Source organism: Thalassophryne amazonica, chromosome 8 (genome assembly GCF_902500255.1).
Source record: "Thalassophryne amazonica chromosome 8, fThaAma1.1, whole genome shotgun sequence".
Taxonomy (NCBI): Eukaryota; Metazoa; Chordata; class Actinopteri; order Batrachoidiformes; family Batrachoididae; genus Thalassophryne; species Thalassophryne amazonica.
The window spans coordinates 416,479-432,054 of NC_047110.1; the positions used below are offsets into that span (position 1 = coordinate 416,479).

The 15,576-nt window shown below is 44.4% G+C and overlaps 1 protein-coding gene across 1 annotated transcript in view; it reads left to right on the plus strand.

Moving 5' to 3' along the window:
- Positions 1-15,576, plus strand: part of spire2 (spire-type actin nucleation factor 2) — a 245,752-nt gene that overhangs the window by 187,609 nt on the left and 42,567 nt on the right. The window contains exons 11-13 of the mRNA XM_034175653.1: positions 8,885-9,022; positions 9,092-9,159; positions 9,239-9,266. Coding sequence (XP_034031544.1) covers positions 8,885-9,022; positions 9,092-9,159; positions 9,239-9,266 — 234 coding nt within the window. The remainder of the gene's footprint in view (positions 1-8,884; positions 9,023-9,091; positions 9,160-9,238; positions 9,267-15,576) is intronic.

A 15,576-nucleotide genomic window follows, 5' to 3' on the forward strand; every position in this document is an offset into this window, starting at 1 on the left:
GTCTGTTGGTTGGTGTGTCTGTTGGCTGGTGTCTGTTGGTTGGTGTGTCTGTTGGTTGGTGTGTCTGTTGGTTGGTGTGTCTGTTGGTTGGTGTGTGCTGTTGGCTGGTGTGTCCTGTTGGCTGGTGTGTCTCTTGGTTGGTGTGTCTGTTGGCTGGTGTGTCTGTTGGTTGGTGTCTGTTGGTTGGTGTGTCTGTTGGCTGGTGTCTGTTGGTTGGTGTGTCTGTTGGTTGGTGTGTGCTGTTGGTTGGTGTGTCCTGTTGGCTGGTGTGTCTGTTGGTTGGTGTGTCTGTTGGCTGGTGTCTGTTGGTTGGTGTGTCTGTTGGCTGGTGTGTCCTGTTGGCTGGTGTGTCCTGTTGGCTGGTGTGTCTGTTGGCTGGTGTCTGTTGGTTGGTGTGTCTGTTGGCTGGTGTGTCCTGTTGGCTGGTGTGTCCTGTTGGCTGGTGTGTCTGTTGGTTGGTGTGTCTGTTGGCTGGTGTGTCTGTTGGCTGGTGTGTCTGTTGGTTGGTGTGTCTGTTGGCTGGTGTGTCCTGTTGGCTGATGTGTCCTGTTGGTTGGTGTGTCTGTTGGTTGGTGTGTCTGTTGGCTGGTGTGTCTGTTGGCTGGTGTGTCTGTTGGTTGGTGTGTCTGTTGGTTGGTGTGTCTGTTGGTTTGTTATGTCTGTTGTGGGAAAAGGTTTTTTTTTCCTGCCTTTTTTTTATTTATTTTTTTTATTATTATTATTATTTGAGCCACTTGCGTGCAGTTTTTTCTATTTGTTTTATTTTTTTCCCCCTCTCAGCCTGGTGTGTCTCGTTGGCTGGACTGTCTCGTTGGCTGGAGTGTCTCGTTGGCTGGAGTGTCTCGTTGGCTGGAGTGTCTCGTTGGCTGGAGTGTCTCGTTGGCTGGTGTGTCTCGTTGGCTGGAGTGTCTCGTTGGCTGGTGTGTCTCGTTGGCTGGTGTGTCTCGTTGGCTGGTGTGTCTCGTTGGCTGGAGTGTCTCGTTGGCTGGAGTGTCTCGTTGGCTGGTGTGTCTCGTTGGCTGGAGTGTCTCGTTGGCTGGAGTGTCTCGTTGGCTGGTGTGTCTCGTTGGCTGGAGTGTCTCGTTGGCTGGTGTGTCTCGTTGGCTGGTGTGTCTCGTTGGCTGGAGTGTCTCGTTGGCTGGAGTGTCTCGTTGGCTGGTGTGTCTCGTTGGCTGGAGTGTCTCGTTGGCTGGAGTGTCTCGTTGGCTGGTGTGTCTCGTTGGCTGGTGTGTCTCGTTGGCTGGTGTGTCTCATTGGATGGTGTGTCTCGTTGGCTGGTGTGTCTCGTTGGCTGGTGTGTCCGTTGGCTGGTGTGTCTCGTTGGCTGGTGTGTCTCGTTGGCTGGTGTGTCTCGTTGGCTGGTGTGTCCGTTGGCTGGTGTGTCTTGGTTTGGTATGTCCGTTGTGGGAAAAGGTTTTTTTTTCCTGCCTTTTTTATTTGTTTATTTTTTTATTATTATTATTATTTTTTGAGCCACTTGCGTGCAGTTTTGTCCATTTGTTTTATTTTTTTCCCCCTCAGGACTTTTTAATTTTATGCAATCTGCTGCTCTGTAAATAAATTTTATTTTTTTTATCAGCCTTTTTGGATTTGGCTTTACATACAGCTGGTCTTGTGCAATTTTGTACTGTTCTCTCTGTTTTATTGCCTTTTTGAAATAGGTTTTACAATACAGATAATTTTTTGCAAATTTAAAAATGTATTGTTTTTCTTATGTTTACCATGTTTTTCCACATCTTGTAGTTACATTTTCTCAGGAAATCGAAACAGTGTTTTTGTGCTAATTTTGAAGTTATAAACCCTCATTGTATTATATATCAGAGCTTTCATGAGTACAAACCCACAGTGCAGGTGACACTCCCGCACTTTTATGCGCTGGGTGTGAAATGTTTAGTTATTCCTCGGCCTCCTTTAGCAGTAACGGTACTTGTAATAAGTCTAGCTTGTTCGTAGCTTTGGAGGCCAGGCTGGGCGAATTGGAGACTCGGCTCTGCACCTTGGAAAATCCTACAGCTAGCCAGGCCCCTGTAGTCGGTGCTGACCAAGGTAGCTTAGCCGCCGTTAGCTGTCCCCCAGCAGATCCCGAGCAGCTGGGAAAGCAGGCCGGCTGGGTGACTGTGACGAGGAAGTGTAGTTCTAAACACAAGCCCCCTGTACACCACCAGCCCGTTCACATCTCTAACCGTTTTTCCCCACTCGGCAACACACCCGCCGAGGAACAAACTCTGGTTATTGGCGACTCTGTTTTGAGAAATGTTAAGTTAATGACACCAGCAACCATAGATAAATGTCTTCCGGGAGCCAGAGCAGGCGACATTGAAGGAAATTTGAAACTGCTGGCTAAGGCTAAGCGTAAATTTGGTAAGATTGTAATTCACGTCGGCAGTAATGACACCCGGTTACACCAATCGGAGGTCACTAAAATTAATATTGAATCGGTGTGTAACTTTGCAAAAACAATGTCGGACTCTGTAGTTTTCTCTGGGCCCCTCCCCAATTGGACCGGGAGTGACATGTTTAGCCGCATGTTCTCCTTGAATTGCTGGTTGTCTGAGTGGTGTCCAAAAAATGAGGTGGGCTTCATAGATAATTGGCATAGCTTCTGGGGAAAACCTGGTCTTGTTAGGAGAGACGGCATCCATCCCACTTTGGATGGAGCAGCTCTCATTTCTAGAAATCTGGCCAATTTCATTAAACCCTCCAAATCGTGACTATCCAGGGTTGGGACCAGGAAGCAGAGTTGTAGTCTTACACACCTCTCTGAAGCTTCTCTCCCCCTGCTGTCCCCTCATTACCCCATCCCCGTAGAGACGGTGCCTGCTCCCAGACCACCAATAACCAGCAAAAATCTATTTAAGCATAAAAATTCAAAAAGATAAAATAATATAGCACCTTCAACTGCACCACAGACTAAAACAGTTAAATGTGGTCTATTAAACATTAGGTCTCTCTCTTCTAAGTCCCTGTTAGTAAATGATATAATAATTGATCAACATATTGATTTATTCTGCCTTACAGAAACCTGGTTACAGCAGGATGAATATGTTAGTTTAAATGAGTCAACATCCCCGAGTCACACTAACTGCCAGAACGCTCGAAGCATGAGTCGAGGAGGAGGATTAGCAGCAATCTTCCATTCCAGCTTACTAATGAATCAAAAACCCAGACAGAGCTTTAATTAATTTGAAAGCTTGTCTCTTAGTCTTGTCCATCCAAATTGGAAGTCTCAAAAACCAGTTTTATTTGTTGTTATCTATCGTCCACCTGGTCATTACTGTGAGTTTCTCTGTGAATTTTCAGACCTTTTGTCTGACTTAGTGCTTAGCTCAGATAAGATAATTATAGTGGGTGATTTTAACATCCACATAGATGCTGAGAATGACAGCCTCAACACTGCATTCAATCTATTATTCGATTCAGTTGGCTTCGCTCAAAATGTAAATTAGCCCGCCCACCATTTTAACCGCACTTTAGATCTTGTTCTGACATACAGCATAGAAATTGAAGATTTAATAGTATTCTCTGAAAAACCCCTGTTGTCTGATCATTTCTTAATAACATTTACATTTACTTTAATGGACTACCTAGCAGTGGGGAATAAGTTTCATTACAGTAGAAGTCTTTCTGAAAACGCTGTAGCTAGGTTTAAGGATATGATTCCTTCTTTGTTATGTTCTTCAATGCCATATACCAACACAGTGCAGAGTAGCTACCTAAACTCTGTGAGCGAGATAGATTATCTCGTCAATAGCTTTACATCCTCATTGAGCACAACTTTGGATGCTGTAGCTCCTCTGAAAAAGAGAGCCTTAAATCAGAAATGCTTGACTTTGTGGTATAACCCACAAACTCGCAGCTTAAAGCAGATAACCCCTAAGCTGGAGAGGAAATGGTGTCTCACTAATTTGGAAGATCTTCATTTAGCCTGGAAAAAGAGTCTGTTGCTCTATAAAAAAGCCCTCCGTAAAGCTAGGACATCTTTCTACTCATCACTAATTGAAGAAAATAAGAACAACCCCAGGTTTCTTTTCAGCACTGTAGCCAGGCTGACAAAGAGTCAGAGCTCTGTTGAGCCAAGTATTCCTTTAACTTTAACTAGTAATGACTTCATGACTTTCTTTGCAAATAAAATTTTAACTATTAGAGAAAAAAATTATTCATAACCATCCCAAAGACATATCTTTATGTTCAGCTGCCTTCAGTAATGCTGGTATTTGGTTAGACTCTTTCTCTCCGATTGTTCTGTCTGAGTTATTTTCATTAGTTACTTCCTTCAAACCATCAACATGTCTATTCTCTCTCTACTTTTAAGATTAGGCTTAAAACTTTCCTTTTTGCTAAAGCTTATAGTTAGGGCTGGATCGGGTGACCCTGAACCATCCCTTAGTTATGGTGCTATAGACGTAGACTGCTGGGGGGTTCCCATGATGCACTGTTTCTTTCTCTTTTTGCTCTGTATGCACCACTCTGCATTTAATCATTAGCATGTCTTTTTCCTGGTTCTCTCCCTCAGCCCCAACCAGTCCCAGCAGAAGACTGCCCCTCCCTGAGCCTGGTTCTGCTGGAGGTTTCTTCCTGTTAAAAGGGAGTTTTTCCTTCCCACTGTAGCCAATTGCTTGCTCACAGGGGGTCGTTTTGACCGTTGGGGTTTTACATAATTATTGTATGGCCTTGCCTTACAATATAAAGCGCCTTGGGGCAACCGTTTGTTGTGATTTGGCGCTATATAAAAAAAAATTGATTGATTGATTGATATTAGACCCCATTCCTACCAGTCTTCTCACGGAAGCCCTACCATTAGTTAATGCTTCGATCTTAAATATGATCAATCTATCTTTATTAGTTGGCTATGTACCACAGGCTTTTAAGGTGGCAGTAATTAAACCATTACTTAAAAAGCCATCACTTGACCCAGCTATCTTAGCTAATTATAGGCCAATCTCCAACCTTCCTTTTCTCTCAAAAATTCTTGAAAGGGTAGTTGTAAAACAGCTAACTGATCATCTGCAGAGGAATGGTCTATTTGAAGAGTTTCAGTCAGGTTTCAGAATTCATCATAGTACAGAAACAGCATTAGTGAAGGTTACAAAAGATCTTCTTATGGTCTCAGACAGTGGACTCATCTCTGTGCTTGTTCTGTTAGACCTCAGTGCTGCTTTTGATACTGTTGACCATAAAATTTTATTACAGAGATTAGAGCATGCCATAGGTATTAAAGGCACTGCACTGCGGTGGTTTGAATCATATTTATCTAATAGATTACAATTTGTTCATGTAAATGGGGAATCCTCTTCACAGACAAGGTTAATTATGGAGTTCCACAAGGTTCTGTGCTAGGACCAATTTTATTCACTTTATACATGCTTCCCTTAGGCAGTATTATTAGACAGCATTGCTTAAATTTTCATTGTTACACAAATGATACCCAGCTTTATCTATCCATGAAGCCAGAGGACACACACCAATTAAACTGCAGGAATGTCTTACAGACATAAAGACATGGATGACCTCTAATTTCCTGCTTTTAAATTCAGATAAAACTGAAGTTATTGTACTTGGCTCCACAAATCTTAGAAACATGGTGTCTAACCAGATCCTTACTCTGGATGGCATTACCCTGACCTCCAGTAATACTGTGAGAAATCTTGGAGTCATTTTTGATCAGGATATGTCCTTCAATGCGCATATTAAGCAAATATGTAGGACTGCTTTTTTGCATTTGTGCAATATCTCTAAAATTAGAAATGTCTTGTCTCAGAGTGATGCTGAAAAACTAATTCATGCATTTATGTCCTCTAGGCTGGACTATTGTAATTCATTATTATCAGGTTGTCCTAAAAGTTCCCTGAAAAGCCTTCAGTTAATTCAAAATGCTGCAGCTAGAGTACTGATAGGGAATAGAAGGAGAGAGCATATTTCACCCATATTGGCCTCTCTTCATTGGCTCCCTGTTAATTCCAGAATAGAATTTAAAATTATTCTTCTTACTTATAAGGTTTTGAATAATCAGGTCCCATCTTATCTTAGGGACCTCATAGTACCATAACACCTTCGCTCTCAGACTGCAGGCTTACTTGTAGTTCCTAGGGTTTTTAAGAGTAGATTGGGAGGCAGAGCCTTCAGCTTTCAGGCTCCTCTCCTGTGGAACCAGCTCCCAATTCGGATCACGGAGACAGACACCCTCTCTACTTTTAAGATTAAGCTTAAAACTTTCCTTTTTGAAAAAAGCTTATAGTTAGGGCTGGATCAGGTGACCCTGAACCATCCCTTAGTTATGCTGCTATAGCCTTCGACTGCTGGGGGGTTCCCATGATGCACTGAGTGTTTCTTTCTCTTTTTGCTCTGTATGCACCACTCTGCATTTAATCATTAGTGATTGATCTCTGCTCTCTTCCACAGCATGTCTTTTTCCTGATTCTCTCCCCTCAGCCCCAACCAGTCCCAGCAGAAGACTGCCCCTCCCTGAGCCTGGTTCTGCTGGAGGTTTCTTCCTGTTAAAAGGGAGTTTTTCCTTCCCACTGTCGCCAATTGCTTGCTCACAGGTGGTCGTTTCACCGTTGGGGTTTTTCTGTAATTATTGTATGGCTTTTGCCTTACAATATAAAGCGCCTTGGGGCAACTGTTTGTTGTGATTTGGGGCTATATAATTAAAATTGATTTGATTTGATGTCAATCAATCAATCAATCAATTTTTTTTATAATGGTAGGGCTTCCTTGAGCAGCCTGGTAGGAATGGGGTCTAATAAACATGTTGATGGTTTGGATGAAGTAACTAATGAAAATAACTCAGACAGAACAATCGGAGAGAAAGAGTCTAGCCAAATACCGGCATCACTGAAAGCAGCCAAAGATAACGATACGTCTTTGGGATGGTTATGAGTAATTTTTTCTCTAATAGTTAAAATTTTGTTAGCAAAGAAAGTTATGAAGTCATTACTAGTTAAAGTTAATGGAATACTCAGCTCAATAGAGCTCTGACTCTTTGTCAGCCTGGCTACAGTGCTGAAAAGAAACCTGGGGTTGTTCTTATTTTCTTCAATTAGTGATGAGTAGAAAGATGTCCTAGCTTTACGGAGGGCTTTTTTATAGAGCAACAGACTCTTTTTCCAGGCTAAGTGAAGATCTTCTAAATTAGTGAGACGCCATTTCCTCTCCAACTTACGGGTTATCTGCTTTAAGCTACGAGTTTGTGAGTTATACCACGGAGTCAGGCACTTCTGATTTAAAGCTCTCTTTTTTAGAGGAGCTACAGCATCCAAAGTTGTCTTCAATGAGGATGTAAAACTATTGACGAGATACTCTATCTCACTTACAGAGTTGATGTGTTGCCAAATATCAAGGAAGTGGTTCAACTGAAGGTTCACAAATGGAAAATAGCATCAGCAGTGATGTCTGAGGTCCTTTACTGCCTGAATCTGTAATACAAACATGAACTATATCATCTTAATGTGCCACGGAACTGCACCATGAGCCGTCCCATCGCTGGGCCCAATCTCAACGCAGCGCTTTCTGTCAAAGTTCATTTTAAACATTTGATCTCTAAATTGTTGGTGAAGCTCAGGTTCTTTTATAGAAACTAGTTATGTTTCTCCCTCAGAGCTCCTGCTGCTTTTCTGCTTGTACTTGATTATGGCAGTGTTGTGTATTTGTGTGCTTCCAACACTTGTGTGCAGTCCTTTCTGTCTGTTGTGCCACTGCGCTCTCAGATTTATCACTGGCAGTAGAAGCCTCACCCACCACTGTGAACTGCACGCTAATGCTGGCATGCCTTTTCTGGAAGTAAGACGCTCTACACACTGGATCACTGGCTTACAAGGCTCTTATTTGCTTGGTTCCTACCTACTTATCCACTTTTCTATAGAGAACTGCAAGCTGTTACGTTTAAGTGACATTTCCATTTCTCTGTTCCTTGCTTTGCAACAGAGATGGGAAAGACTGCTTTCAGTTTTGCTTGGAATGCTCTCCAGTCACAACTAAAACTGTCAGAACTAGTTTCACTGACAGCTTTCCCTTCTATCTTAAAAAAACGACAATGGAAATCCTTTTCAGCATGTGTGTCTTAAACCTTGAATTGTTACCGCTTTAGATCTTAAACTGCTACTGGTGGAAAATACCCCTCTTGGGCTTTCTTTGTTCACTTGCTTGTTCCTTGTATTTTCTGGCGGTTGTGTTTATATGTCATGTGCGACTGCCTTTCTTGGGCAAATCACTCTTGTGAAAGAGGTCTTGATCTCAGTGGGCTTTTTTTAATCTGGTTAAATAAAGGTTTATTAATAAAAAATGTGTGGGCTGGTGTATCTCTTTGTTGGTGCTTCTGTGGACTGGTGCTTCTGTGGACTGGTGCCTCTGTGGACTGGTGCATCTGTGGGCTGGTGCCTCTGTGGACTGATGCCTCTGAGGACTGGTGCCTTTGTGGGTTGGTGCCTTTGTGGGTTGGTGCCTCTGTGGGTTGGTGCCTTTGTGGGTTGGTGCCTCTGTGGACTGGTGCCTCTGAGGGTTGGTGCCTCTGTGGACTGGTGCCTCTGTGGGCTGGTGTCTCTGAGGACTGGTGCCCCTCTGTGTTGGTGCCTCTGAGGGCTGGTGCCTCTGAGGGCTGGTGCCTCTGTGGGCTGGTGCCTCTCTGGGCTGGTGCCTCTGAGGGTTTTTGCCTCTGTGGGCTGGTCCCTCTGTGGGCTGGTCTCTCTGTGGGCTGGTCCCTCTGTGGGCTGGTGCTTCTGTGGGCTGGTGTCTCTGAGGACTGGTGCCTCTCTGGGCTGGTGCCTCTGAGGGTTTGTGCCTCTGTGGGCTGGTGTCTCTGAGGACTGGTGCCTCTGTGGGCTGGTGCATGTCTTGGCTGTTGCATCTGTGGGTTTAACTTCAAGCTGACCAGCTGTTCTGTCTTCAGGAGGAGTTCAGCCACCCTGTGGAGAGTCTGGCCTTAACAGTGGATGAGGTTATCAACGTGCGCCGAGTGTTGGTCCGAGCGGAGATGGAGAAGTTTGTTCAGAGCAAAGAGCTGTACAACAGCCTGAAGAGGGGAAAGGTAATGAGAGACACATCTGCTGCCCTGTGGACTGAGTGGGCACGTCTGTCAGTGTGTGTGTTTCTGCAGGTTTGCTGCTGCTGCAGAGTGAAGTTCCCGCTCTTCTCGTGGCCTTCCACTTGCCTATTGTGTAAAAGGTCTGACAGAAATCCTCCACACTCTGAACCACTTTTCACAAATCCAGTGACTGAGACATTTGTTTTGCTTCCTTTCCAGACCTGTTTGTGGCTCTTGTAGAACAAAGGTAACACCCCATCTGATTTGTCTGATTGATACAAGTTGCTTTTTTTTTTTTTTTTTTTTTTACACAAATGAAAGGTAAGTCGAATAAAAATCTTCAACACTGTCCTTTGCCTTAAATACACAGCAAGTCTATTTATTCACACAGATCATCAACAGCATGCGTCAGCCTCACTGTCTTTAATAATACGAAGAAATCCTTCCACCATCTGTGCAGCAAAGCAAGTTTACTCTTTGTAATGTTTAAAAATAAAATAATGAAGTTTGAACCATCATAAATTAAAAAATTTACTTGCTTTTATTTCTTAAGTCATAGAGCGAGAAACTCAGCAGATAAGGAGCTGGTGTGCTACTTTGAGCCCTGCTAGTGCTGCAGGTCACTGACGGCCTGATTTACTACACACCGTAGCACTCAAAAAAACGTGCGGGCTGATGTAATAATGGTGCATTTTGAGGATGGAATTGTCGCTGCTCGTCTTTAGTCTTCTCAGGATGTCGTCTTTTAGATAACACAAACTAATTGCAAGTGATATGCTAGAAAATGACACAACACTTTAGAATAATTCAGCCTTAAGCAAGATAAAATGCACAGAGTTTTTAAGTTTATTTAAGCCTTCGACACAAAGCTTAGACAAACTGAGTCCTCTAGAGAGACTGAATATGACAACCGCGCTCGTCTATTTATTGGAGACCCGCGGGCATCGCTCCTCCTTCGACTTTTTTATTTATTTCATTCCCAAGACATGGTTTTCTATTGGAAGCGTCCTCTAGTGAACCCTAAGCAGGTGTTAGGCCATTATTTCAATGTGACAAATGCGCCCATTAAAACATGAAGGATTTACAACTGATTTTTTTAAAAGACCTTCAGCCACAGGTGCAGCTGGCCTGAGGCCCCCTCCGCACGTGGCCTCAGCCACACGTGCAGCTGGCCTGAGGCCCCTGCACGCGGCCTGCGGGAAAGCACCTAAAAGGCCTTGGAAAGCCCCTGACAGACTAAATGACTAATAGAGCCCTTTTTTTGGGTTGAACACCTGCTAGTTCAACCAGAGGACATACAGTTCGGATCAGGACACTTGATAGTTCATCACAGTTCAAATATGGACCTAAAAATTCTTCTACAGTCCCTCCTCTGGGACTCGAAAGAGTCCCATTACATCAACTATACTCTTGGGTTGTTTACTGACAAGACATCCTCATTTGTGCATTGCAATAAAAAAGAAAAACACATCACTCGACGTACTGATAACTCTGGTGCGGATATGAATATCAGTGATACGTCACACGGTAAATATATTGAAGTGCAGGTGAACCTACATACTAAGGCACAAGGTGATCAATTAGCTGGATTATATCAACACAAGGTGACATTCAAACATTGAGTTTTGGTATAATTTAAGGCACTTAAAATGGCCACCTAAAACAAGTTACAGCAACCTCTTAATCATGGCAAAGTAAAGGCTTTACATTGACATCAGTGCAACCAATCATCTTCTGGCATCTATTGTCTCACTCGACCAGAGGCTCCAACCCATTATACTTGGTTCTACATATTATTTTGTTAAAGAGTCACACATGTATTACTTAAATGCATCAAATAACGCCTACGTTACCACTATTTAGTCAACCAATCAAGAAACTATTCTAAGGTTAGCGCAGCTATGTCTAGTTAAATGATAAACACAATAAATGGTTTCCCTTCATGTCCGTCCTTAAGTCATTTGCCTTAGTCAATCATATAATGGTTTTCATTATAGGCCATTTCTCAACATTCTCCACTTTGTTTTTCTTCTTTTTCAGCTTGTTTTCTAATGCCCTTTTTGGCCAGACGCCAAATTTAGGCGATGCATGTCTCTTGAGGCATGCTATAATTTAAGAAAAAGGGGTCCCTATGGTGCATCTTTACTACTAAATCTACAAACACGCCGTGTAAGGGTCCCCTTTTTATAACTTTGCAATGTGATATCTATGTGTATGCATTTAGCTTTATCTGTGTTACGCAGATGATGGTAAGGACAGACATTTACCCAACCTTTGTTACTAACATATATCCTTCTTTGTTTTATTTACACTCAGATTTCTGAAACCAGTCCGCAATTCAAACTCAAGAACCAAGATCATAGTCCGTGTTCAGTGCCATTACGTCAGTCCGCGCTCCTCAGCATTTACTCAGCATCTGAAGTTTTGGGAGAAGTTGGGGAACATGGGGAGGTTGGCCTTTCAGGGGTAGTGGGGGAAGGATCAGGAATTCTGGCTTTCAGACAGTCGTGCAGTTCTCTGATGGATCTTTCCAGCTCCTTGTGCTGCTTGGCCAGGTTGTACAGGGCCCCCAGAGAATTCTTGCCCACATTCAGGGTGGTGGTGGCCAGCCCTAGCTGTTCCCTTTCCATATGCTCCATCATGCAGGCTAGCATGTCCATACTAGACTGAAGACCACACAGTTGAGTATGGAGGCCCTCCTGAGCACAAGAGATGTTGGCATTGTCACGGTGTATCCTGAACAGGTATGCAGCTGTCTGACTTAGTTGTGGCATGATTTCCTCAAATAGCTCATGGGGAATGTGATTTGTGAGGGGCAGGAGCTGCTCCAAGGTTTTTGGAACAGACTCTTGTGGAAGACGAAGCTCTCGAACCAAGATTGCCATGTCCTGTGGGGTGACCATGACCAGATTAAGGTTGTGCAGTCCAGGGGACAGGAAGTACAAGGGGGAAGGCATTTCGTGTGTGGGGGGAGTATTGTTGATGTCGCACAGGCAAGTGGGTGGGACACTCTGGGCATTTAGCAGCCTGTACAAAGCTCCCCTCTGTCCTGGTGGGTGAGTTCGACTAAGGTCCACCCCTGCTGATCCTCCTCCAGAGGTACTGGGCTGATCAGAATATCTCTCCTGCCTTGGGGGTGGAAAGCTGGGGACAGGTCCTAGCAGTGAATTGGGTCTAGGATGCACTCGGGCAGTTGCTGCATATGGCCGACCTTGGCTGCCTCCCCTGGAGGGTATCGTTGCCACTGGCACATGTGACTGTCTCCATGGCATCTGCGGAAGGGGTGTGTTCCTGAGTCCAAAGGGTCCTTCAGGTGATGGTGGAGTCCTCGGGCCGACTCTTGCTGCAGGCAGATTCTGTGAAGCCGTCATCGCTAGGTGCTGGAACGATGAAGATCCTTCTGTTGCCAACTGGTTTAGCTGCTGGATGGAAGGCGGCTGTGGCGACCAATCATGTCTCGACCATCCCTCCTGTATATCCTCTTCTCCAAACAGTTCTGAGAGTCCAATCAGACTTGATAGAGGCAGATCAGGCATAGGTCCCTGATCAGGGGAGTCTGGTCTCTCAGCCATACTCCTGTGTCCTAGTAATATACATATACGTTCATTATTACAGCTCCATGTCATTCTTTCAGATATTGTCTATCCTATCCCTCATTTTTGTGGGTGCATGTGTGTGAATGTAAATGTGCGTGCATGTCTTCTTCCTCGTCTACAATATCACCAAGCACGGTCCATCCCAGTCCTCCCTATCTGGGGTGTACGCCACAATATTAGGGAGCTGGGGGCTGTCGGGGAGGATAATTGGTATTTCATCCATTTCCATATATTCTGGTTCTCTGTCTGTTTTGTTTGTGCTTTCTTCCAGGGCTCGGATGGCTAACAGTGGGAGCTGTCCTACTGTGGATGAAATCAATTTATTGACCAGAAATTTTATCAAGGGAATACCACAACATATTACCAGCAAGACCGCCACCCCTGTTAGTGCCAAAATTACACCTATCTGGTATAACCAGTCTTTCCATGATATCCACCCACTCCTCAGAGTCCCAAACAGTGAAAACAGTGGGCCAATATTCATTCCATTCCCTACAATGTATCCAGAATCGTCAGTTTCATTTCTCCCTCCTATGGAGTTACTTAACAGTTCCTGTTGCATCTCTTCAAGTGTGATTAAGAGCTCTGTCAAATTTCCGTCTTCCCCTGTACGCATGGGAATAGCTGTGCAACATTCGGTGGCTTTGATCATAATACAAACTCCTTGTTCATCAGCCATCATCATCTCGATAGCTAATCTATTTTGCATTGTCATTAGCAAGGTGGCGTGCAGTTGTTCGGTTAAGGCTCCTACTGCTGCCAATGTCCAGTTCAGGTATCTTTGCTGATTATACCACAAGTAATTAATCCACTGCACCTCCTGGAACCTGGAACGGATTTTTGGAGTAACCCCGAACAGAGCCAATGCCCATCCCCATTTATCCGCATCTTCATCTGCTTTAACTCTGCTACTGTCTATGGCTTCTAACTGTCGGGGTATCCCTTCTGGTATCCCGTTTCTTACTGTGATGTTGTAGTCTGTTTTAAACGTCATTATTCTTCTTTTCTTACGAAGTTTCTGTGGCATGGGTTGTATTGAATTTGGCATTTCAATTACTGTTATTGCTCCTGTGAGCATCACAGGAGCACAAAGGCCCTTCCAATTAGGGGACAGCGATGACAGGAGTTTCCTTCTTTGTCCGCATATCCAAAAGATGTCAGCTAAGGGTACCGTTCCCTTAGCTAAATTTGGAGTAGATACCCATGAAGCATGGGTGAGATTCAGTCCAATTACAGACCCCCCTGTGGCCGGTACTATTTGTTCACACTGTATGCCTGCTGCTGGCAGGGTGTGACAGACGGTAATGTTCCATGCTGTTTTGGCCGGTTTGTATTCTTGCTGCTTTTGCATACACTGTATGTGGTGTTTTGGCTGGGTCGTCCCTACCTGCCAATCGCTTATGTATTGTGCTACTAAGCCTTTAGCTATACAGAATGGGTGTATCATCCCTTTCTCTATTTTAATCATAGGTGGAACGGTTCCTTCTGTACTTAGGGGCACTGGACAAAGTTTACTGTCGGCAGCATATTTTTCATCACCTACTGCCATTTTCATAACACATTGTGTATAGCATTCTGCTTGGTCTGAGTTATGTTGGGGACTCCTATAACAGTTGTTGATATCAGGTAGGGGTTTAGCCTGAGGTATCACACCTTTCCGGTGACAGGCTATGCAAGGCTTTTCACTGATCTGCCTAGCCGAAAATTTCAACCATTGGTAAAATAAATTGGTCTTCAACCCTTGTGTGCGGGCTAGGTCTGTACTGGGATCCCATCTCCCTAAGTGACTGCTTGTTTCTAGGCTTCTAATTGTCCTCTTTTTCCTTGGTTTGATTTTTACCCATTTTGTGGCTTCATGTACTGTAACAGTTACGTCTTGCTTGGTTTCCCTGCATCCTCTTTTATCACAAATGACCTCTATGTTGAGTGTTCCCTCCTCTTCACATTTGATGCTAATGGCTTCACCTAATATGTAATCCCCCAGCTTTCCCTGTATTCCTATGTTCTTGTAGGCTTTTGATTTAATGTATACCAAATTATATGTTTTTCCTGTGTTTAGAATGCCTTGTTTAGCTGCTATTGCGGCCATGGCCACGGCACAGTCCGTTGTATGTTTTGGATGTCTATTTTCTCCCATACTGACCACCAGTAGTGTTGTCAATCCCTTGAATAATTCCTTAATCATTGCTCTGATGACTGTTGAGATGTGCTACTAGATGTGCTACTAAGTGAGCCATCACTAGATGAGCTGTCACTAGGGATGTGTGGTGTATCTGTGCTTTGTCTGGGTTGTACTTCCTGCGGTTCTTCTGTCGGTAAATCTACTGAGTTGCTGTCCGAGTCTGATGTCTCCTGTGGCCTGTCTATCTGTCGGTCTGTATTTCTGTCTGTCTGTTGGCCTGCGTCTCCAGTTGTCTCTGAGTCTGCATCTGAGTCTGTCGCTGCTCTATCTGGCAGGGATCCACTACTCTCTGAAGCTGTGCGTCGTCTTTGTTCAATCAGTCTCTGTGAGCGCCTTGGCCGGTGTTCGCCTGGCTGCAGGGAGGCGTGGCCTTCCCTCTGTGCTTCTTCTGGCTGCAGGGAGGCGTGGCCGTCCCTCGGTGCTGCTGTAGGGTCTCTGGCTTCTCCTGCTTCCCCCCTTGGCCCGGTGGCTCTGCCAAGACGAGCTTGCCAAGGCCGCAGGGGCGCTGGGCCACCAACCCTACAGCAGTGGTTTAAATGAAACCAAGTGTCCTTACCGTCTACTTTGACTGCTGTACGTGAGGCAAGAATAACTTTAAAAGGACCTTCTCGGCGGGGCCTGTCCCACTTCTTTTTGAACACCTTGACGTAAACCAGATCACCAGGCTGGATGCTCTGATTTTCGAGTGGAATCTCTGCTTCTCTGTCTTCTGTAGCACCTTTGACCTGCAAAAAGATAGTTTTGTGTATTTGGGTTAACTGTCTCAGATAATTATGCCA